Consider the following 24,877-nt stretch of genomic DNA (forward strand, 5'->3'; position numbering starts at 1 on the left):
CTGTGTATGCAAGTGTTTTGTTACATTTCTCTTTTTACTATTAATCATATATATTATTTAGATTGATTCCTTAGTAAAGTGGCTGTGACCATTTCAAGGTCATGAAACCATCGAGCTAAATACTGAAACTATATTTGGCTGGAAATTGGTGGTAATGTCTACAATATGCTCATTACTCACCAGCAGCACAAAGGTAAATTTACTGTGCCCTGTCTTAATGATATGCCTCCATCTAGTGGCAAAAGGGATCACATACAGCCAGATTAATAAGCATAATTTTATTGAAAATGGAAAATTAATTCACAAAATGTGGACTTCTTCATTACAATGGTACAGGTGATTTATTTTCATTAAAAACCTCCCAGATTCACAAAAAACTATGCAGTAAAAACTTTTCATTAATAAATATGCATCTTACCATTTCTTACCACAACAAATTCAAAGATGTAACATTTCTCCATATTTATCTAGATAACAACACAGTCATAATATCAAAGCAAACCAGCACTATAATTCACTCCTCATTTTCTAAACTGGCATCTGTCTTGTTGGCTTAGATGGGACCAGATCTGCTGTGATACCCAGAGCGCAGGCTGTCACTGACGTAGGTCGCTGACTGACTCACTGACGAGCATATTTTCTGTGCAGCTGCAATATTACTGAGGAGGAGGACGAGATGGGAACGCTGACAAGTGATAAGGTGACAGCAGAAGGTGGCAGTGGATTTTGTTTTTCTAACAGCATTGAGAATAATATCCAAGCAAGCAGCAGCAATGAGGAAAATAAATCTAAGGAATAAATTCACATAAACACTTGGACTGCTGTTAAAGTGTCTGTGCTCACAGTATTTCAGTATTGCAAAGAATATAAGGTTATATTTACACTGGAATGCTCAATGACTATATTATACAAAGAGAGTTAATGAGACTAGAGGCAAGAAGTCCAAAAACACACTGTGGTTTTTGGTTTTAGAAGCATGTCTCTACAGTCTACACAGGAGTTGACTCAGCAATAAATGTTGAAAATTGTTTTTTCAAGGAGTTTTCAAGGACTCATAATACACCAGAGTGACATGTTTCTTGATAATCTCTTCATTTCTTCTGTTTGTTATCTACACCGCTTCACCTGTCTCTTTCTTGAATACTTGGAATTTGTACTTGATGCCGTTCTCCTCTTGGATTTCGCTCGGTACACCAGGAAATCTTATTTGAAGACAAATAAAAAAGTTTTGTGAGTTCATCAGAGGAAAAAAAGAATAAAATAAAAAAAATTAATTACATAATTAAATGGATAAACAATTTCATAAAATGCTAAATCTAGCTAGCATAGCGGAAAATACATAATCCATTTAATCCAACCATGAAATGGGATATAAATGAGCTCAGTCAGTTACTTGTTCAGTTTACTTTATTTCATGATTACTTAAACTGATAATTGACTACTTCTAATGATAGAAAACATCTTCTGAGACAAAGTTCATCTCTCAAGATGCGTTAACGATATATAAAAGAGGTATAAAAACAAGGTCAAAGGTTACCTTGAGTGAACACTGTTTAGAAGTAATATAACAATCAGAGGTGGTGAAGTCAGCAGATCCCTCTGAGCTTAACTATTTAAACCAATGACAACACAGTCTGACAGATAGTGCTGATGTTTACTTTGTAACAAAAAGGGAAAATCACTGTCTCATGGGGTGGTAGGAAGGAATTTTTTTGATTAAATCACTCTTTTGTCACTGTTTAATACACTGGAAAGTTGCTTAAACAAGCGCGAGCACCGCCAGCAGGCTCAGATGTGGGACCACAGCCTCCAGGCCAGGACAGCCTGCACTAAAGGTCTGAGGATGAGCTGAGCACATACCTTTCTTGAACTTTGAAGAGCCCTCTGTCGAACTCAGGGAAGAAGACATCACAGTCAAAGTCAGCCATGACGTCTGTCAGGTAAACCAAGTCACACCAGGGATGCTTCAACGCATCCTGGTCATAAACAAAAATCAACAGAGATTCTGATCACATTGACAGTATTAACAACCTGGGAAGCTTTGTGTAGACTCTGTCATGTGTAGTACAGCAGAGGGAATATAAGCTGCGTAAGATAACTTTATGGGTTGGCAGCTACAAATGATGGGAGTATTATCCTGTTTACTAACCCTGTTAATGCAGCCAAATCAACATTAAATTGGCTGCAGTTTAAGGTGGGTGTATATCTGTGCAGTCTTGAAGTCCACAAGGTCTTGTAAAAGTTCTGCACACTAAAACAAATGGCATTTAATTATTCTGGCTGATTAGATCTCTTCTCGAAGTCTGGCTGGGAATCACCTGAGACTACCAACTCCACGTTCTAATAAGTCTTTTTTCACAGACATTTTGACTTGCTATAGTAGGAAAAGCACAGGTGTAATCAATAACATTAACAATGGCTCCTTTGTATTCAAGTCACTCACTAAGCCCTGACAGTGTGACAGTGAGCCAGAGCACGGTACCAAAACCCTTAAAACTGAAGCAGCAGAGTAGAATTCACCCATCATTAATATTTATTATTTACACCTGTGCTTTTCCTACTGTGACATGTCAGAATGTCTTCTGTGAAAAAGGCCTGTACGACTGATGAAACTACAGGTGCAGGAAAACTAGAAGGACAGATAGGGAAATGTCAGTCAAGCACCGTCTGTACACGCCCACATAGTCCTGGAATTATTCCAGCGTAATAAATTAAAACACCTGTGGGGTGTACCAAGTGTGTGTGCAGTGAACCAGATTGTCGTGATCTAAGAAGCTGTGGTTTAGCCTAATAACACCCCATTCACACACAAAGACACAAACACTACTGTAGAGGACTAGAAGTGGTACAGCCTGGTACCACGACTCATGATTCAAGACTAGCAGTGTGACCTGGAGCAGATGAAACAGGTTCAAGTTTCTGCTAACGTCCTCTGATACAGAGGAGTGACAACCTAAAAAACAACCAATCAAGCTGAATCCCTCGAGGATCTGAAGCACAGCTGTTTTCTACTCCGACTCAACTATGTGAAACCACTTCAGACAAATGGGGGAAAAGCCGACTGATGGCATTCCCAGTCAATATGATATAACTTTAATGAGGTACAGGGACTTGAATAAGAAATATGATGCTCAGAAACACATTGCTGGAAATGAGCTACTTCATTATACACCCGTATTGTAGAGTAAATAACTGTCCAATTACAATGGACCATGTAAATTGTGTGCTTAATACTAAACACATCCGCAAGCTTCAGAGGAACTCATGAGAAACAAGAAAGAGCCTGCTACAATCACCAGTTTAAAATACCAGTTTAACTGGACCTGTTGTAAACTAGTCAAATTTTAGGTAGAGAGCAACAAACTGCTGCTGTACAGCTCTAAATTGACCTTTTTCACATCTGATACTTTTACTTGTTATTGTACAAAAAGTACTAATCACATTAACGCTGGCTCCGTTCCATTCAGGTGTCCCAGTAAGTCATGACAGTGTGACAGTGAGCCAGCATGCACAATACAAGGACCCAAAACTGAAGCAGCTAAATGGAATTCAGCCATCATTAATATTATTAATTACACTGTTTAGACCAGTTTTACCTGGTAGACTCGAGTCCCACCAATAATCCAGATGGTCTCGACTAGGTCAGCGAGAGGATGCTGCGCTGCCAGGCGGATAGCGCTCTCAAAGTCTTGACACAAGAAGTGGGCATGATCTGGAACCGTGCTATAAGAGGAGAAATGGGACAATAGACTGAGAAGGGTGAATAACAGTAAAACCTAGATGTGGTTTCTATTACCACAAATTTCCTGCTCTCCTTGTTGCTGCAGATGTTTGCGTGTGCGTGAGAGAGAGAGAGGGCACTCACTTCAGTGTCTTACTCAGCACCACATGCAGGGCATTGGCCAATGGGAAGAAATTTTCTGGGTGGGAGTACCAACACAGTCTTCCCCAGACCATCATATTCATCTTTCCTGTAAAAGATAGAATGGAAGATGTGACTCTGTTGATGGCATCATATTACCGGACTGGGTATCCAAAAGTAAGAATTTGAGTGCCAATTGAATTGTGTCTGTAGCACAGGATATGGAACATTTTTAAAGTCTTATTTACTAATTCTGTCATCAGGTATCCCCCATAGCCGTGGGAACATGTTTCAGGTGAGGGGTGCTGTGGGGATGACGATTTCATATGATACCAGGATCTTCACTGTAGCTTTAAAACTGAGCCCACTACAGCCTCGTGTACAGCCCTGCGGGTCTCAGAGGGTTTATAGTTGTGCTGCAGCACCCTCTGCACCCGTGCTTCCAACGGCCTTGGTATTCCCTGATTTAAATGACCAATTTCAAGCAAGTTTTTATTTTAGTTTTATAAATATTTAAAGGACTGAACTTTTTTTTTTTTTTTTTTTTTAATGATACCCAACCGTAAATGTGGTAACTATGATATGATATAATGTTGATGTTGAGGAATACCTGGTCGTGACACTCTTGTGATAGTGTTGAGAAAGTACTGGAATTCAGACCTGCAGAAGTCAATAATTAGATAAAGCAAAAAACAGTCAGCTCATTAATTCAAGTACTGCTGCTTATAGTTTCTACATGCAGCAAACAATGTCCTAATGAAGAAGAAATATATATGATACATCAAAACACACATTATATTTATATATAATTTTTATATTATAGGCCTATTATATATATATATTTTTCTATTATATGTTCATATGTTACTGCTGCTACTACTACTACCAGCTGTTTTAGCTATTACTGCTACTTGTACTACTGTACTACTATTTTCCCTACAACTGCGACTTCTTCCATTACTACTTTATTGTATTTATTTCAAAACTAACTGCTTTCAGTTTTGATGTCTGATTAAACTTTTAGATAATTTATAAAGTAAAAATACCTAACATTTCCTTTTTGCTGTGATATGATTTATTCATGGATTACTGACACAATAACAAAATCCAAAGGACAACATGTTAAAGTGAAAACACTTATTTCAAACATGGTCCCAAGATGTTAAAAGACAAAGATACATAAAGAAGGCAAACATAAAGCTGCTTTCCTGTTTTATTATATCAACAAAATTAAAATGATTAAGAATTTCAATTTTTTTATTTGTATGTTTGACTTTTGATCCAATAAAATATGCATTTTGATAACTCTGGAGTCTTCTTACACACATTTATGGATAACAGTTATTAGTACTGGCTACCTTCACGCTATCTAAACCAGTGGTTCTCAACCTTCTTGGTGTTAAGGACCCCAAATTGATACACATCAGGCCATGGACCTATATTTGATAAGGTGTAGTCCCAGGGATCCCCATCTGATAAGATAATTATTCAATCTCTGTCTACACTGTAGATTGACAGGTTAACAGTGAAGAGTGTGAAACCTATGAACAGAATAGATTCTCTATCTGGGCTTACTTGTAGTCAATGAGATAATGGTGTAATTACAATATTCCCAATTTTCACTTCACACTTCACTTCACAGCTGCACACAGGGCTCTGCAGAGCATGAAGACCTCAAGGCTACATAGAAATATATTTAAAAACTGTATTACTGTTGAACTTCATAACTCACTATATAGTTGGCTGCCACACAAATAAATATGACAGTGGTATCTGCTGATTATATGCAAAAATGGTCTTTTGGGGCCTATTAACATTTCTTAACTTAATAAAACACGTTTAGGACTTGATCACAAATGTTTTCATTCTTACGGTAAATCCCAGGGCAGTTTTCCATCTTTTCCGATCCCCCTGTCATTGCAAACTGCAGCTATGAGGCGAATGGGTTTCCTCTGCACTTTGTCCGGGCTCACTTCCATCTTCAACAGGCAGTCAAATAAACCAACAAGCAGCTCAGAATCTCGATCTGCAACTAAGGAACGGAGTCTGTCTGTGCGGGAACAATTTATTGAGGACTGAGCTAAACTATCACCGCCCACCGACCGGCAGCTGCTATTGGACGCGGTGGAGTTTGAGTTTCAGTGCATCCTGAAAATCCTGACTTTAAACGGTGGAGCCTCGACTCCCCCCCCCCCCCAACCCGAGGCGACCATAACAACGTGACATGTGACTCACTCTTACAAGCGGCTTTCTCCGCTATGGACACGTGTAATTTCTTGATTTACATTGCATTCTCTTAATTAGTTCCGTGTTTGAGAAATGAGCCTCTCTCAAGCAAGCAAAAAAAAAAAAGAAAAAAACAAAAAACAAAACTTCAAATGGTCAATGTGTGTAAAATAGATAAATGGGCAATAAATGAACATACTGTAAGTCAATAAAGTTTGTAATTTGGACAATTGATATGGAAGTTAAAATATGTCAGCATGGAGCTTTTTAAAACTAAAATCTACACCAGGTTTTGGATAAAACAGAATAAAAAGTCAGAACTTGTAGAAATGACATGAAAAGCCACACAGTCTCATTATCATTGGCTCAAAGTTCACACAGTGTCCTGAGAAAGTATTCACCAACCCTTAGACTTTGTTTTATTGTTTTATACCTTTCAATCAAGCGGACATTCGACTTTTTGACACTGATTAACAGAAGAACAAAGTAAATACAAATCTATAAACTGTTCCAAGATTATCAAAATCATGAGATTCCTAAGATATGAAATATATATGAAATATTAATTCACTTCCCTCAACTCAATATTTCTAGAGAACACAGCATTAACAGCCCTGTACTGTAGGAGGGTCTGCTTGACATATCTTGACAATGATCAAACTGCAATTTTCAAATGCTGCCAGCTCTGGTTTAGACTGAGGTCTAAACTATGACTTTAAGGTGAATTATACACAATAAATTGTGTTTTATATTGAAATGTAATTAAACCAACTTGTAGAGAATTATTTTATGTTAGAGTGTAAATCCACCTTTATTGAAAGTAGTAATAAGACATGAGAAGTTCATAGTTGGTGAATACATTTCAGAGGCAGTAGAGCTCATGTGTGATTTGGCCAGTGGCACAACACATGATCCGGACATGAAGAATCATCCAATTGTATCTAAAAGATTAGATAATCATCTTCTAGCCTTGTGGTGTTTTGAAAATGCAGATGCAGACTGCTTCAGGGTTCTCTTATGAAATGTTTTTGGTAGATTGGACAAAAGTTCACTGAGCTACAACCTATTTCAAGTTGGCTGTAATCAAGTTTGTGTGAAGTTTTTCTGTTCAAGGCCACTAAATTATTGACTCAAATTTGCTTTGCTGCAGACTTCTGGTCCAACTGACCAGTTAGCACAATGAATATGTGTACTGTGCATTTGTATAAATTGGAATGAGGATGAGGGATTTATGACCTTTTAAAATACAGATGTTCTAAGTCTAACATAAGCATCATATGTTTAGCGAAGTCCATATCTCACAACATCTCACAGTTATTGCAGACTTTTAAAACTGCCATACTCACACTGTAATTGTTCTTGTAAGGAGAAAGATGTGGAACAACAATCAGCTGGAATTATAATGCAAATATATAAACATAAAAACAAGTGAATACAATGTTATTTCTTTCTTTTATTGCCATTTCAATACAATTAGAATTTGGTCATTGTTTATACAAAAATAATAAGATTTACAAATCACATGGGAGACAAACGCACATGCAGTCACGGTAGAACTTTTGAGTTTTTGGTAACACAATATTTACAAAAGGAGTTGTGAAACCCCCCTGACCAAATATACAAAAGATGGAAATCAAAAACACTAAATATTTACAAAATGTTTGATTGCCTTTTTAAGGACGGCCTGTCAGTCTTACTCATATGTTTATTTTACTACTGTTCATCAGACCTTTGTGTCCTAAATCTTTGAAAGTGTCCTTACATTCATTGTGTGTATTCATATTTTTGATATGAAACATTTAGAGGCTTGTTTTTGAGAAACTGTGTTAAGCTGGTCATCTGATGCCAGCGTGTTTGACAGTGGGTGAAGGTGTTATGAAGCTGTAGACAACAGTCTCCCGATTGTGCTAAAGGTTCCTGTCACTCAGAGACGGGCATCAATTTCAGATGTGCACATTTTCACATGCAGGGGTGGAGGCTGAAGCAGTCAGATTATTACCAAAAGATTTCAGTTCACCATCTATGTACGAGCACTGATGCTATGACAAACATCCAGCTGACTGAATTACAAACTACTGGACAGATAGATGACACAATTATCAGCCTGATGATGTCCTGACCTGACTTATTGTATGATGGAGGTTGAAGGGGTAAAAAAACAAAAAAAAAAAAAATCAGCCATTTATATTGACAATTAGTGGTTTCATCACTTTAACATACCATAGTGGAAGACAACACCTTGATGTGAAGAGTTTGTAGTCAGAAATGTTTTTGTCTGTTTTACCCTGGTGTTACTATAAGGTTCCTTCCCTCATTCCTGAGATGTGTACTGTGTCTTATCTGAAGGTCAAGACATGTTGACAGCTGACTGTCCGATGAGACTGAACTGATTACAGATATCATGTGCTAAGGAGAGTCCTTCACACAAACAGTCAGTCGTAACAGCTGGGTACAACATGCCCGATCTGTCTCCTCTATGGCTGTTAGTTACAGTTATTACTGTGTATTAGCTGAAGGCACTGCAGGAGAGGACGCAGATGATACAGACTGACTGAGGGACCCTTTTATTCTGCCTTTTGCAACAACTTGCTCTGCTTCCAGGATTTAGAGCTGCTCTCAGGTGGGGCTTCTTCACACCGCCGCTTCTGCGTGGACTGTCCTCTGTCTGCATTAAAACAACACACAGGGCATACGTCAAGAGATGATTTAAAACTCATCTGGTATCAACTAACAATTTATATAGAAAATGGAAAAAAAAACAGTGACATGTATATACATGTAAAGTATTACATCCCTTTGCCCTGTAGCAACTTGGCTATTACTGTTTTCCAATATCTCTGGCTTGTTTTGGCAGAAAGACAGTGGTTCAGTTATGCTCTTTAATAAAGCCCAATATTCAGTTGCCAGCTCTCACACACTAACAGCAATCCTGCAGGCCAGCGTCATCAAAGATTTGACATCACAGTGCCGACAGCCCAAGTCTCATGGGTTTTAATTTTAGCCATCAGTGTAATGACTTTCAATAACATGTTAGTATCTTGTCTGAAGTGTACAATTTAAAATATGTGTGTCTGTTTATATGCATAAAAGTGACTCTGAACTATCAATGATGTCAACCACCCAACCCATGTACCTGTCTGAGACGTTCCCTTCAGTACTAAAGAGGACTTCAGGTCTTCAGAGGACCTCCCTAGACCTTGACTAGTCCCTGAGTTGACTCTTCCGATGTCACTTCCACTTGCTCCGTTGTTGGGATTAGCTGGTACTGTTTCCAGCAGGCCTGCAAGGTAACCAAAGCAGTATAATTTACCCACAATACTTTGAGTGTCAAAATATACAGTGCATTAATTAAAATCCTGGTTATTCAACTCAAACAGTGCTTGAGTGCCTTGATAAAACCTGATCCTGAGAATATCAGAAGCAGTGCATTGCAATTTTCTGCTCCAAGGTCAAAGAAACATTTAACACTCATTTTGCACCAAGGTATAAATACTGAAACAATGGCAACATCCAGCTGTTAAGACTGTGGTCTGTCCTAGACACGTTAATACAGATGTGAATGGATATTATTTGCAGAGGAAAAACTAGGGTTGTTAAATTAACTCTGAGACCTTTTTGGCTTTTTATTTCTAGGAAAGGAGTGATTCTACTAGTGCTGTCAACCTTCCTCTATAATCCAATCCAAAATTCATTCCTTATTTTTAATATACAAATTATATTTGAATTTTGAATGCTAAAATTTAGCCTATTATTAATATTTACTATGCAGCTATACACTGTATACACAGGATTATGCAATGGAACCATCAGCATTTGGTTGTTATGCATTCTGTCCGCTAGAGGGCATTCCAACATTACCAATAAACAGGTGACAGCTTTCTTGCTAAGTGATAATTAAGCTCAGGCATAAGATGAATAATGTTAACTAAAATGTAAATATTAAATAAGCTTTCATCATACTGAATCATAGCAATTAAACAACACACTTAACTGAAATATAAATAAATCCACGTCAGTATGCACTTGTTTACATCAATACAAGACATATTTGGGTCGGGATGCACTGCGAGCCCAAATGATAGCGTGAGCAGGAGTTCTGTGTCCAAACCCCAAACTGTAGGCTGCAGCACTGATCACTCAGGCTCAAGTCTTTTACTGTGGGACGGCTTTTGTTTAATGTTTCCATTTGTTGATGGAAATCAAAAAACTTTCCATACATCGCCTCTTAAATGGTCAAGAGTGGTGATGTCCGTGGGTGCATCGTTTTAAACCATTTCTGATATTGTAACGTTACGTTAGTACATTGAATGTGAGATTGTGATTCAGACAGACTCAGAAAACATTACTGTTTCCGCCAGTGCAAACCCGGCGGAGTTGACCCCCTGCCCAGACTAAGCATCTGGGATTTTTTTAAAAGATGTTTAAAATGTTTTCTATATTAAAATGTGTAATACAAGTAGCGTAGCTCCTTTAAGGGATAGCTCAATGCGTAGCAAGTGTGCAGTCTCTCTCTAGAGAGATAAGGTGTGTGTTAACCAGAGAAACCTGCCTACCAGGCAAGAGCAGGCTGAGCAGGCAGAAAGCGGGAGAGTCAGTGCTGAAAACAAGCACTGAAACCCGGGGAGACATGAAGTGGGTTAACAGCAGAGAGCAAGAGGGAGGACAGACGTCTCACTCTGCAAACATTAGCCAACATATTTATAAAAAAAAATACACATTCGAATAGTAATATCAGCATTTGATTAGAATTTTTGTTACTATTCGAATTATATTCAACTCCTGAAATTCGTTCCAGCAGCCCTAGTTTCTACATTTGTCTGTCAGTTTCAGCTTATGATGTTAAGCTGCTAATTGTAGCAAAATAGCAGGGTTATTACAGGGATGCTAATCATGGTGTGTGGGGTTGGATCTCATATCACAGACTTATTAAAGAAACATGGGTATAGTGGGAATGAAACAGATCTAAACACATGTAACATTCCAAATTAGGAAACATTTTTATGCCATATAATGAAATAAATATGTAAGTTTTAAGTCATTAGCGTAACTGGGTCATGTCCCTACCCAGTCCTTTGTAGCAGGAAAGCTGCTGGTAAATTTGCTTCATCCGCTCAATGTTGATGCGGCTGGCCTCAGCATGGTTCACCATGGGTTTGGGGTAGTGGACTCCGATGATACACTTGGCTGCCTTCTGCACTTCCTCTGGGGCATTCCACGGATCATAGATGTATCTGGCTGGAAAGCCTCTCAATATGGGCAAATAACGCCTGGATTCAGAGACAGAGAAGAGTATGGACATAAGTGTGAAATTTTTAAAAAAGTAACAAAAAATAAAATAAATACAAGTGGAACATGACTGATGGTCAAGAGGACTAATGTGGCTCACTACAGAAATATGTGACAGGCTTGTCTGAGATGTTACAAATGTGCCATTTTAGACAAAACGGCGACAAACCAACATTAATATTGAGCATGAAAGGTTGTTTTTTTCCATTAATATTGACACTGGGAATGAGGTCACAGATATTGATCATGTGTTTACCCATAACAACACATGATTCTATTGATGCTCAGCTTCACATTTACCAAAATCTCTATTTATTATTGTAGTCCTGATGTAACCATGACCATCCAACCAAACTGTTTTACCATGTGAGGCCAAAAGAGAGCACAAGTTAACCATGAGATATTATTCCCCTATTTAAAATGACTGCAGGCAGCACAAACACCCACAACATCGTCATTTCATGCTTTACAATATTCATGTGATGCGGATGACAGTGGGTGGCTGTGGTTAAGGACACTGAGTGGGTCCCTCATTATTTACAGGGTGGTGGTTTGATCAGCTCTTCCATTCCATGTGTCATAGTGTCCTTCAGCAAGACACTAAACCCTGAGGTGCTTCTGATGGGCGGGCCGTTGGGGAGTATGTGTGTGTGTGTGTGTGTGTGTGTGAGAATGAGAACTAAACTGCAAAGCGCTTTGTCCTGCTGTATCAGTGGAGTCCATTTACTATGAAGGTACCGACTGACCGTATGTAGTCGCCGCTAGGGTCTGTGCGTCGTCCAAATCCCACAGGGCAGTAGCAGTGGAAGAACTGCTGGAAAAAAGAACTGCAAGAGAGCCACATCCAGCTGCCAGCATTTACACTCCAGTCTGCATCTAACAGCAACTCCTCAAACACCTGTACAAGACACAGACAGTGGATATTTGAGACAATGCATGGTAGTAATATTTATCACAGCAAAAAGCATCAGGAAAGCGTCCAGGTACCTGCATTTATTCTTGTATTGTATCCCTCTTCTCTGTGCTTACCTTCATGCCTTCCTCCCAGCGGATCCAGAGGTCTCCCCTGGTGAGGAAGCAGGCCACAGCGTGCCGCGCCAAATGATGGATCCACCCCTCCTGCCTCAGCTGGATCATAACAGCGTCTATCCAAGGAAAGCCTGTCTGTCCCTCTACCCACTTGGCCAGCGCCTCTGGGTTTCGGTCCCAGGGGATCTGGACACATATGGGGTTTCCCTCCATCTTGTCAAAGCAGGGGTTGTTGGTTGCAGCTGTATAGAAGAACTCCCTCCACAACAGCTGGCCATACAAGGGAAGCGGTGGGGTGCTGTTCTTCTTGACCTGATAAGTTAGAGCACACAAAAGGTTCAGAAATTGTCTTCTGCAGGATTGACTATATTTGGCTTCTTAAACCTTTTACAACATCACATTATGTTTCTCCAATCTTAAAATTTCAAAAAAGGGACAAAGACCTATCTGTGGTCATTCATACCTTCCTGTACAGGTCAGTGAGCTTGAAGTAGAAGAGCCGACAAGAGAGACATCCAAAGCGCAGGTAAGGGCCGAGGCCTGTGGGACTGGCCAGCAGGGAGGTGGCATTCATACGAGGACGCTCAAAGTTTGCCACCCATGCCTGTAAAAAGACAACCTGTCAGTTGTAACTCATGTAACACCACTGTGATCAAAATGTGTTTTGCTTATCGACACTAGAAGGTTGTTTTCACATTCACCCAATAAAAGGAGGAAAGTTTCTCTGAGCTCTCCTTCAATATGAGTTTATGGTGTGAACCTGAAAGTATGATTTGTGACATCACAACTAGTCTGGAAGCCAATTGAGGTCCAGTATGCAACTTAGACAAGTGTAATGTGGAAACTTGAAACCTGTAGTGCATATACAGCACCAGTCCAAAGTTTGGACAGACCTTCCCGTTCACTTGAATGAGAAAGTTTGTCCAAACCTTTGGCTGAATGCATATTAAGTGCTGTTACTACATCAATGTCTCCTCTCTTTACTTGTTTCAATACTTATCTCATGTACCATTTGGGTGAATTTTTAACGGGTTATCAAAAAGAGGTGAAAAAAACGAGGAAGTTGTTGTTGATGTGGCATACAACTGGTGCATTCACACAATAAAACCAGAAACAAAGACCGGGGACCACATGCATAAAACTCTGTAGATTCATGACTAAAGCTGTGTGTACACATGGATCTGTTTTATAAATCTCAGTCACTGAGGAACTGGGCCCGAGTGCACGAGCCTCATTTTCACCCTCATAATTAGCCATAAATGTATGAAGACACGCCTTGAACCAGCTGTTTTCATATCAATTCGCCGCCTGCTCCTCCAGTCTGTAAACCTGTCAGTGAAATCAATGGGAAAGAAAAAGTGCCGTTTCACAGCTTGTGTTGCACCGGCAACAGCAGAACAGCTGTCATTACACGCGAACATTATGCACAGCTGTGCAGCTCTTTGTACCGTCCATGTCATTCATTTATCACATGGACCTGTAAACCAACGTTGGCAGCGATATCTCAGAAACGTAATCAATGATTAGTTTGTAGCAGTCATATCTACACCGCCTTTACAAGGTGACACAACTAAGGATAAAATAAAAAGAATATTAAGAGCAAAATAAAATGTGAACTCCTATCTAAATTAAAAGTATGATAAATATGAATCATACAAAAGTAATTATTCAATGTTACATTTATAAATGTGCCTTTGATTGGCATCTTACAAATCTGTGTAAACACAAAAATAAAAGAAATCACACAATCAGTGCAGTTAGTTATCAACCTATACGATGTTTTACTAAAGATTCTGTCTCTCACATTATTTTTCATCTCCACTTCATCAATTCACCCTCATATCCCTTTGGAAAAACCTGTGTACACCTGGTTTGAAGAATGAGTGAAGTGAGCATATGCTGTGTTTATAAACACCAGTTTATTTGCAGGAAATGGCGTATGCATGGTTTTTGTGCGTTGTATTGTTTATATATCTAGCCCAAGATGTCCGAAATCCATTTAAAATGTCTGAAATTCAGTCAAATTGTCTTGAATATATATATATTTAAACCTATTTTGTAAAAGACAAATCTTTGATTCTTAATCATTCTTTCAGATGATTATAGTAAAATGGATCTTTTGGAACCAAACTGTAGACTTCTCACTTGTTAATCACCTCATTTTACTTAAAATAGCGGGCATACAAAAAATCAAAGAGATGTATTCTACCCCAATAATCTGAATCCCTCCTCTATCACTCCTCGTTTCACTTTTCCCTCCTGGCATCAGAAGCTGTGTCAGTAGGAAAATGTGTTCAGTTGTGTGAGAAAACCTCAGGCCTCTGCTTCAATTTTTTTTTTTTTTTTTTTTAAAAAAAGGAGATACGTTGAAACATCAAAGAACATTTCTTTTCAGATTAGTCATTATCTAGTGCAAAATATGAACTCTTATTTTGTGTGGCTGTTGTGACCCAGATGCAGTTTAATGTTTCAGGCTTTTGTATGTGGTGTGCTGTATGCATGTTACAATGCAACAAATCCTGTGGTGGGACACAGAAACAGCACGCAGAAAACATAAAGTTTAAAGACAAATATGTGTAATACATGTATTTTTGTAATGTAACAAAGCTTAAAACCTAAATAATATCACATTTTGTTCAACACTTCTATCATGCCTGTATCCAACTATTTTTGTCAATTGAATCTTTGCGCATAAAGACACACAGCACTTCATGGCAGTAACGCAGCACAAAGAAGAACAACTGAACATGATTTTCTACCTAAACAGCTGATTGGAGAAAGAACAAAATTTTTTGTGTTACAAAATAATTCATTTGTGAGGAGCAATGTGTAAACATCAATCTGCATAATTTATTATCGTCACTATTGAATGAATACTGACTGCATCGTGACCATCATCATGCCCTCTCCCTAGGTCTATTTGTAATGAAACATGTGTCCCCGGCCAATGTTCATATTTACTGTATGTTTAAATCACTGTTATACAAAGTCTGACACAACTGAATGAAATGATTTGATCGATGGTCCACACCGGTAAGTCAGGGACTTGAGCTAGTTTTTTGGTGAATCAGCTAAAGCCTGAGTTTAATGACAAGTATATATATAAAAAATAAATGTATTTTTATTTTGTGCATACACTGTGTAGTAATGTTTCTGTACCTTCCTCTCCAGGTGTCTCTCTAGTCTCAAGAGGGCTTCTGTTTCTCCACCTAGCCACACCGCTGTGGTCAGGCCCTCTGTCTCAAAACCTGAAGAAAAACAACATTTAAGTGTCCAAAACTGCTTTTAGTCGGTGACTAAGACACTGAGACATGCTGGATAGCATTTGTGTGCATACACCAATCCCAGTGCATTAATGTGCACATGAACACAACATAAACACACCTACAAATAAAGAGAAAAACTCACCAAGCTCTTCCAGGGACGGGACTCCAAACTTGTCATCATGGTCTTCACTGATGGGTGTGGCACATTTTTTAATGTCCTCAGATGTGATAGTCCCTGCAGGCAGGCCCACAGCATCCATACAGTTGATTACAGCCTGGAAGCGCTTGTATGTCAGAGGAGGCTGACCACCATTTACTTGTATGATCCTTCAGGAAAGAAAAACAGCATTAAAAAGGTCATAAGCACAAACCTACAAACACACTGTTTGAAACAGGTGTATACATTCTACACAGTCACTCACTTGTCCAGATCATAGAGCGTGTGTGAAATCCGCACCACGACCTCCACTCCGGCCTCACTGGCTAATTTTTTGACAGCAGCATCACGTTCCTTGCCGAAAGGTTCAGAGTCATACTCATAAGATAGATGGGTGATCTGCCATTCCTGAGGAAAAATGTAATACACACATGCACAGTGATAGATATAATCTATTGTATAATTTTGACCTGAAATTCATGCCAAAGATTGACTGACAGAGACCACAATGCAGCATTTCCCCTGTATTCATCCTGCAGCTGCAGAATTAGGATGAGTGTTAAAATTTCACACAATCATTAATATGATTCATACCTTAAAAAGACGAGGGAAGACATCTGTAGGTTGACCTCTAATGACAAACAGGCGGGAGTTGAGTTTGCGCAGGCTGGCATCCAAGTCCTCTAAACAATGCAGCAAAAACCTGGAACCAACAGACAGAATAATAAATTAATTGATTAGCTTTATGTGCATGTGAGCTAACTTCCTGCCAGAGGTCACGGCTACACAAAATACACTAATCAGAGGCGTAGCTAATTTGATGTTTGTGTCACAAGGTAACATTTCCATGTTATTGTCTCTGAGAATTAATCTGGTTAGTAATGCAATAGTTGTAAGAATCAGACTGACATGTGTGGCAGTTAAAAAAAAGAGAAATGTTTGATTTCAACTGTCAAAAACTAAAAAAAAATATTTCCACATAGAAATAATCTGATTATCAACTGTGACTATTTATGTAATGTAACAAAAAGTCTTGACAGCTCAACCCTTAAAAAGAAGAACCTAAAAAAATGTCATGATGAGAAAATTATAAAATTGCAGCTGATGATACATGATACTGCAACACTTCATTACATGTCACAATGCAACTGAATTTTTCAATCCTTATTCTCAAGAATAAGCAAGTTAACTATCACCAGCATTACTGTACAATAGGCAACAATAGTTAGTGTTAATATTATTTTCACAACCCACCATTTACAGTAACTAAATATTAAGCTTAGAATGAAATACTAAGCTTACAACTTATTTAATTGAAATTTAATAAACTCTGCAGAAACACAAGTATTTTGCATCTGCGTGATCATACTAGCACCGACATGAGAAAAAGAAAAAAAAAGAAAAGAGATAATGTAATAAAATTGGCAGTTAAGGCCATCATCTGATGTGAACAATATACATAAAAAACAATATAACAGAACAAAAATCTCTCACACAATGCATTCATGCATTGTAGAACGCATGAAAGTGTTTCAGTGTGAAGAGACAGCCCTTTTTTTTTTTTTTTTTTTCTTTTTAGACACAGCACAATATGCTGCTCTTCATAAGTAGCAGACAGAAAACGACACATAATGCAGCAGAGAAACCTGGAGGATGTGTCCTCTGTAAGTGCAGTACCTTCCTATCACTTGTTACTCTGAAAACAGGTGTAGATAATTTTGAATAATTTATGCTCCTGCATTTGTGTTTTCTCCTACAGCACAGCTCAGAGAAAAGAGCACCTAAAACCAGCACACTGACAAACCTGAACTCAAAATCAGAAAGAGTCAAACTTTATACTCACACAAGACTAATTTGGTGGACTTCTATTTGTCTCATTATCAATATTGGACTTCTTACAATCCTATCAATGTAATATTTCTTTTCATGTTTTTTACCTGCCATTGTTATGGTTGGGTATCAAGATCTGGTTTCAAATAACCACTGTTAAGAATGAGTGATTTGTTAAGAATAATTCTGCTGACTGATTCCCAAACAACCGTTTACACCTAATAAACTAAAGGCCAGAACAAAAACAAAGACTTTATTCCTAAAATCTGTGATGCTGATGTGCAAGTGTCTTTATCTACTACACAACTTTAAGCTTCTTACTCAACAAGTGGTCACAATTATTTTAAAAAAGTCTACAACACAACTCTTACTTGTTTGCCGACCACAGCGTGTGTAACCAACAGTATTATTCGAGGAGTCTCTTGTAGTATAATCGTGAATATTGAATGCCATTGAATTCTGTCCTCCATTTAAGCAAACTATCATTCTCTTGTCCTCAGTTTTCACAAACCACATAATAAAAAATTAACTATTACGCAAAACAGCACAACAGCAGCAGCAGCCTCCAAACACAGACCAGATTTATGTGTTTTGAGGCATTAAAAAGGAGAAACTTAAGATGAAGAGGATTGCTGCCATAAATAGCTCATTGTATTGAAAATACTGCCGATTAATATACTTAAAAGCTGTTTGATGTCCTGTGGAACAGTAACGGTGGGGAAATCTGAACAAAATGGATCTTTGTGACGAGCCAGAAATAGCATGCACATAGTAAATGAGGTGCTGTAGCCTGACTTAAGGGGGAGGGTGTCTAGTAAGTGTGAGTGTGTTAAATCTACTGTAGGTCAAAGCTGTGAGAGGGCATGATGTATTTGACCATAACCACACACTGACCCAGTTTTCCCAGCCCCTCCATTCAGGGCTGAGCAGCAGAGTTAGTAAGCGGGAAAAGTGAGTGAGCATATCGTCATGGTGGTGAGGCACCATGCTCACTGCCTGGAGCCTTCAGACAACGTCTGCTCAGGACACGAAGGTCAAAGTCTTTCCTTTACACTTTGGCAAATAACTGCATGCTCAGTTGTGGAATGCAGTCTTAAAGATTCAAAGACCATATATATATATAATGTCCCGATATGTGGCAAATGAGCATACAAAGTAACTTGCATTCTTGTCAGCAACTATTTCCCAGAATTACTGAATGGCCAACTGATACAATCATACCACAGATAAAACTGAAAGAGACACAAATGGAGACTGCACGCTTACCCGGCTCTATGGATTTTCCATCACAAATCAGGGCTGATGATAATATTGGAAAACTGATCAATCCTAAACCTGCACTGCACAGTCGAATACAGAATAAATATTGGCATGACAACAAGAAAACAAACACTGCCAGTCAATGTTTTTAACATCCTATATTTTAGTATTTTTCTGTTTTGGCCTAGGTTACCTTCTAATTAGACACCAGTTGGAGACACCCTACTAATACAAGGATGAATTGATGCCTGTTTTTTTCATGGTGCAACCACCCAAACCACAACTGAGTAGCAAATCTTGCCTGTTCTGGCTGCAATAAATGAGGAGTGCAATGACATGAGGAGGAAAGCAAACAAATTCTTGAAAAAGCAACAGCCATCAGAGTAGACAGCGCTTGGTGCAACAGAGTGGACAGATCAGAGGTCTGTGGACAAAAATGTTGTTTCCTGATATATACATGTGCATGTGGAGAGTAAAATGATGCAAAGCCTAAAGGCACGTTAAACACCTGGTCCTATTTTAAAGCAAGATGTGTCAGTCTAGTTGAAATCACAAGGATTTCAAATTAATAAATTGTGGTTGTCTATGGACAGGTTTGTAAAAAAAAAATTCTGTTCTTATTGCAGATTTCATTCTGAAAACTCTGTGCTTTGTTAATGTTATTTAGAAAGTATTCTTTTTTAATCTATACAACCATTATTCACAATATCCCCCACCCCCATGCTTTTGATGCATGCTTGCAACACAGGGGGGAGTGACCATGGCAACTTCAACATGGTGGATCACAATACCATTACAACATAGTATTACTATTACAATACACAGAGAGTGTTCACAGATGTCGCTCTGCATTGTGTAGTGCTGTCCTAACTCTCTAATGACAATTACATCCTCTACAGTGGATTTAATTTATTCTAAGATACAACAGTATTGATAAAGCAATGGTTATTAAAGAAGTGCAATCATGCCTTGTAGATGACCTGAATTATGTCCATAGTTTTTTGACAACTGGAAACACACCATATGCATGTTACATACATTTTCCTATATAGCGACCATAGAGTAAGTTGTCTTTTACAGGTGAGTTACTTTCAAATTTGCCAGTATTTAGAAATGTGCAAATCAGCTGAAGAGAATTAAATCAAAATGCTAATATATGGCACATCTGCATTGGCAGGTAGGTTGTGACGTCAGTGGAAGTGGGAGATGATTGGATAGGTCATAAGTAAGAATTTAATTGGGGTTTCATTGGATTTTGATTTTCAGTAATGATACATAATCTCCACCCATCTGTCACTCACATCTTTCAACATCCTGACATCCTGTCCTACTCACTTACCTCCACCTGTTGATGCCCACGTTGGAGGACCCGGCGAACCAGGGGTCCAGGATGTAGATGCAGCGCAAGGTATCCGCCCCCGGGATGGAGTCCCTCAGAGAGGGGTTGTCGTGCAGCCGCAGTCCCTTCCTGAACCAATGAATGGTGTTGACCACCATGTCGCCTGCCTTAAATTAGTTAATTATCCCAGGTGGGGTCAAAAAGAGGGAAGGGTTCCCCCAACAAACAACAAAAAGGCGCCCTCTTGCGTTGTTTGGCAGCAGAATAGTCAGGTGTCCATTCACACCTGAGGACCAAACAGTTTTTTAAGCAGGTCGCTGGATTTGTGGGGTTGGTGTAACTTTAACCTTGCTCCATGAATATATCCACAGAGTTGGGTCTCTTGACCAGCAGCGGCCGCATGTGTGGACTGCAGGTAACCACAGCAGACGCAAAAAGAAAAAAAGAAAAGAAAAACAGCAACTCGGCACTTGTCTTGATTAGTAGCAACGACGAAGTGAACACATTACACGAAGATGAATTCCGGAAAAAGACGTTTTCAAGCAGCTGCGATTTTTGAACTGTTATTTTGCTATCGCATGAGTCGCGGTGTAATAAAGCTACAAGCTCACCAAAAGTAGAAACACGCAAAGCTTTCCGAGTAGTTTCCAAACGCAAATGTTAGACTAATTGTAATTGAAAAATGTACTCACCAACACGTTAAACATTGAGTATAAATTGATAGTCACGCCATGTAAACTCTTCGGCCATGCAAGACGTCCTTTCTGTATCAACATATCTCCTCCCACAGGCATACGCAGGGAGGAATGGCACGCTCTGATTGGTCAGAATAAACCGTTATGCAACCGTTCCTCCATCACGTTTCCTTAACGTGCTGTCCAACCCCTGCTGACACGTCATCTACGGTTGTTTTAAATAATCCAAACGTTGATATTCGGTCAAATTCTCCAGACGTTTTGTGACAGGGTCCAATTTTGGAGGTCAGAATTTAAAAAAACCCCTAAACATTTCAACTACAAGCAGCTCATCAGAGGTTTTGGATAGAGTTATGTAGTAAAAGCTAGAAGTACCCGGATGGGCACATGCCGCGCGGCGAGGAGAGGGTGTGTTCGATTTGTTGCACAGTCCGCACCGCTCACACTGCAACTATACGTTTGGTCGCAGTTATGCAACCCCGCCCGCTTCTAGCGGCGATAATCCGAAAACAATGTCATGCACTTTAAATTACATAAAAGTGAACTGTGATATTAATTCTAATGTAGCGAATATTTAATCATATAAGATTATTGTTGTCTGCGACAAATAAGATTAGTTACAACACTTATGAAACAAAACAAAATAAAAAAACATGTAAATTACAGTTTCAGTTTTACATTGAGGAAATACTCCTTAGATCATAAATTACATTGAGCTGTTGTTGTTATTCTTGTTATTGTTAATATTCTAGTTATATGTCAACAAACCCAGCTGTATTCCTGAGGTGAAAATCTGTGTCAGAACCTTAAGTTGATTATCAGTGACAATTTATTTTGTCCAGTGCCTGTAATCTATCATTGTTAGAAATAATGAGTTTTATCTGACTTTTGTACTTACAGCTGTGACTCAAACAACGTGGCCTTGCTTGCATATACCAGTAAAATAAGCATTACGTAGGTGTTGCCATTGTGTCATATGAGTTCAGTTCTTAGATTTGTCTCTATACACTTCCAGTCTGTCTCTCTGCTGTTCAGCTTAAGAGAGATTTGTATGACTATGGAAAAATTGAAAATTCAACTGTGAATTCAGATGTAAGTTGAACTTTAACTAACATTGTAAACGTACAGCATGACAAACCAGCATTACTGATAGAAATCCATTGTATTGTTTGTCATAATTGTGGCATACATTAATACATTTTTTGTGTAACTTAAATAGTCTAAAAGCATCGTTTACCAAACTTGTTTCTACTCCACAATGAAAGTTTGATTTTAAGTAGGCCTACAGTTAGCTATTTTCTAATATAATCACTTTTGTGATTATATGCGAATTTTCTCTCCTACTATCTCATATCACACAGAAATGCCCATCTAAGAGCAAAGAACACACTGTGCTGATACTGTATCCCCCTGGAGCAGGATGTCAAAATATATTATTGCCATGAACCAAGGCCTGTTAAGTCATACAGTATATCTATTATTGTAGTGAATATCTACCTATAAAGGCTTTCAATGTATTCAGAACATTACACCTTACATTTCTGTTTCTGTTGTATTCTGTGTGCTATATTAATGGTAAAACTGATCTACCCGTTTAAAACATCCTGCTCAGTGATTCAGAAACCAAGGTCATAAGAGCTAAACTGCAAGCTTAATGTAAGGCAGTAAAGTCTGTTCTGTGGCTAATCCATAATAACTCCTGGCATTGTCATGAGATGTGTTTCTGCAGCTTTCTAACGCAAACCAGCTGCCTTGTTCGGCAGCTTCAGAAACTGCCTTTGTGGCCTAGTGTTCCCTCAACATACATCCGTCACTTCTTGAGTAAATTATAGTGGATTTGCCTAATCCAAAACACACTGTGTCTTAGGGCATACCCTGGCTTTCCAGCATCATGTAGTTAAAGTGGTTAGTTCAGGATATCTTACTGTACAAGAACTTTGAATTACTGACCGATGTTTGGTGACATTTTTTCAAACATACAAACTTTTGTGTCCAACTTTTGGCTGGTACTGAATGCTAGTTCACTATGAACCTTTCCTTACTTTTCACTTCTACCAAAAGCCAATTTTATCTATAGTATGCATTTTTCAAGCTAAAGAATTACAGTGATTAGTTTATTATGATTGCTCAAGGACCTGGTTACACTACACGATTAACAAGTAATTGAATCAGGCTGCGTTAAGATAACTTTTTTCCAACTTCAATGTAATATACAGGAGAAAACAAGTCATTCTGTTTAGCCTTGCAAAAGGTCACTAGATGGCAGTGTTAACCAGGAATTGTTTAAAGGTTTTTACATGCTTGAGGCACCTGATTTTAACAAGAAAATATAAGGTTTGCCATAAAATCACTTTTTTTAAAATTACCTCATTCTGTGTTCTGCTCCCTCTGACATGCTGCTCCCTCTAAATTAAGTTTGATGAAAGCAGTCCGTCAGCTGGAGAGGCTAATTTGCACCCAACATAGTCACAAAACTGTGATATTAAATTATCCTCCAGGACTATAAAAGACCTTCAAGGGTCGTTTCAAAACCTGATTTAACCACTTTAATTTTAAAGGCATTAATTCTCCAAATTTCTTTGGTGCCCAACATTACAGCCGCTCTCCTCAAAGAATGGAGAAATTATGAAGTCATCTGAGGTTACTGAAATAAATTAACTTAATTTTAAAATCATCTCTCTATTTTCTTTCTCTTTTATCCTCGCTGAACCTGCTGGAAGAGGACACTAATGTTCTGGAGCCAGGTCTCACATTTTCTCTGTTCATTATCCACTATAATTATGGGACCTGCTCTCAACAATGCCCCCTTTTCCCTGTCCTCTCCTCTTTGTCACACGCAAATTGTGTGACAATACCAGGAGACAAAGAACATGGTTAATTGGAGGTGGACATATCCTATCATATCCCGTCCAAGTCAGCCACATCACTACTGACTATCTGCCTAATTTCCTAAAATATCTCACGAATACAGATGCTCTGTGATCTGTGAGTCCCCCCCTCTCACTCATATTATCAGCTTATCCAGCAAGGTTTGTCGGCTGTTTCTGACTTCTCTCATCCTGCTGCATTTACGTTGTTTAAATCTTTGTGGTGCTCTTTGATATACAAAGATAATATTCTGTTTACACCGTGCACATTCAGAGCAGGGAGACAAACTACTATAACTCAATGTTGGAGAAACACGTTTTTTCTTTCATGTTGTCATTTGACTGTATTTCAAAATCGATATCTTTCCAGCACAACACAGACATTGTACGTACTGATATGCACATGCATCACATGTTTGTAGTGTATGATTTCAGCTGTACATAGCTGTCGAAAATGTATTATCAATAACATAAAAAAGGAAAGTCTTGCAGTTGTCGGGGAAGATGCCTTTTTAAAAAAAATAGAATTTCATTACCAAACCACACACTAAAAAAATGGTGCTGAATAGCACTAAGAGTGGTTCTTTGGCTTTTACTGATAGGGGAACCGTTTTTGGTGCTATATAGCACTTTTGCCAAATGGTGCTACATAGAATAATTAGTGGTGCCATATAGCACTATATTGCTTCAACAAAAATGGTGCTAAGTAGTACCCAAAAGTGGTTCTATGTCTCGTAATCATAGGGGAACCTTTTTTGGTGCTATATAGCATATTTGTCAAATGGTGCTATATAGAACCATTAGAGGTACCATGGGGTTGGTGTTAATCGAGACATGGGTGAAATTAGTAAGATTGGGTGTTAGTCGAAAAATGGCTAAAATGAGTGGGGGGGGGGTGTTGTTACTCCAAAATTGGGTAAAGTGAGTGGGGTGGGGGGGGTGGTTATTCGAAAAATGGGTAAAATGAAAAGGCGAGGCTCAGTGAATTCAAAGCGCGGCTCCACACCATGGAAAAACAATTAGTAGCTAATGTGGTTAGCCATGCCCCCAGAATCCGGTG

At 38.7% G+C, this 24,877-nt stretch overlaps 2 protein-coding genes across 4 annotated transcripts; both read right to left on the bottom strand.

Annotated features, from left to right (window-relative positions):
• Positions 1–263: 263 nt before the first annotated feature.
• zgc:153031 lies at positions 264–6,025 on the bottom strand. Its single transcript, XM_042412140.1, has 6 exons — positions 5,735–6,025; positions 4,473–4,522; positions 3,866–3,971; positions 3,597–3,723; positions 1,861–1,976; positions 264–1,202 (listed from the first exon to the last, which is right to left on the bottom strand). The coding sequence occupies exons 1-6, from the start codon at positions 5,839–5,841 to the stop codon at positions 1,112–1,114; spliced, it is 597 nt and encodes a 198-aa protein (XP_042268074.1). The 5' UTR covers positions 5,842–6,025; the 3' UTR covers positions 264–1,111.
• Positions 6,026–7,521: 1,496 nt separating this feature from the next.
• On the bottom strand, positions 7,522–24,624 carry cry1b (cryptochrome circadian regulator 1b). 3 transcript variants are annotated; one of them, XM_042411542.1, is made up of 12 exons: positions 20,948–24,624; positions 20,256–20,422; positions 16,421–16,529; positions 16,092–16,234; positions 15,812–15,996; positions 15,563–15,651; positions 12,867–13,007; positions 12,404–12,715; positions 12,121–12,272; positions 11,153–11,355; positions 9,222–9,368; positions 7,522–8,753 (listed from the first exon to the last, which is right to left on the bottom strand). In XM_042411542.1, exons 1-12 carry the CDS (start codon positions 21,047–21,049, stop codon positions 8,653–8,655), a joined length of 1,851 nt encoding a protein of 616 aa, XP_042267476.1. In that variant the 5' UTR covers positions 21,050–24,624; the 3' UTR covers positions 7,522–8,652. The 3 variants fall into 3 exon arrangements, with proteins under 3 accessions (XP_042267476.1, XP_042267478.1, XP_042267477.1); XM_042411544.1 differs by having other exon boundaries at positions 20,256–20,541; positions 20,948–24,623; XM_042411543.1 differs by having other exon boundaries at positions 20,256–24,623.
• Positions 24,625–24,877: the final 253 nt, after the last annotated feature.

Source organism: Thunnus maccoyii, chromosome 5 (assembly GCF_910596095.1).
Source record: "Thunnus maccoyii chromosome 5, fThuMac1.1, whole genome shotgun sequence".
Lineage (NCBI taxonomy): Eukaryota > Metazoa > Chordata > Actinopteri > Scombriformes > Scombridae > Thunnus > Thunnus maccoyii.

Excerpts from the sequence above, each read along its gene's own strand:
- zgc:153031 (XM_042412140.1), bottom strand. The coding sequence starts at position 5,841 with ATGGAAGTGAGCCCGGACAAAGTGCAGAGGAAACCCATTCGCCTCATA. Across the intron at positions 1,977-3,596 it reads GTGGGACTCGAGTCTACCAG|GATGCGTTGAAGCATCCCTG; the intron begins GTAAAACTGGTC and ends GTTTATGACCAG. Across the intron at positions 1,203-1,860 it reads CTCTTCAAAGTTCAAGAAAG|ATTTCCTGGTGTACCGAGCG; the intron begins GTATGTGCTCAG and ends TCTTCAAATAAG.
- cry1b (XM_042411542.1), bottom strand. The coding sequence starts at position 21,049 with ATGCCTGTGGGAGGAGATATGTTGATACAGAAAGGACGTCTTGCATGG. Across the intron at positions 16,235-16,420 it reads TCTTCCCTCGTCTTTTTAAG|GAATGGCAGATCACCCATCT; the intron begins GTATGAATCATA and ends ATTTTTCCTCAG. Across the intron at positions 13,008-15,562 it reads AGAGACACCTGGAGAGGAAG|GCATGGGTGGCAAACTTTGA; the intron begins GTACAGAAACAT and ends GTCTTTTTACAG.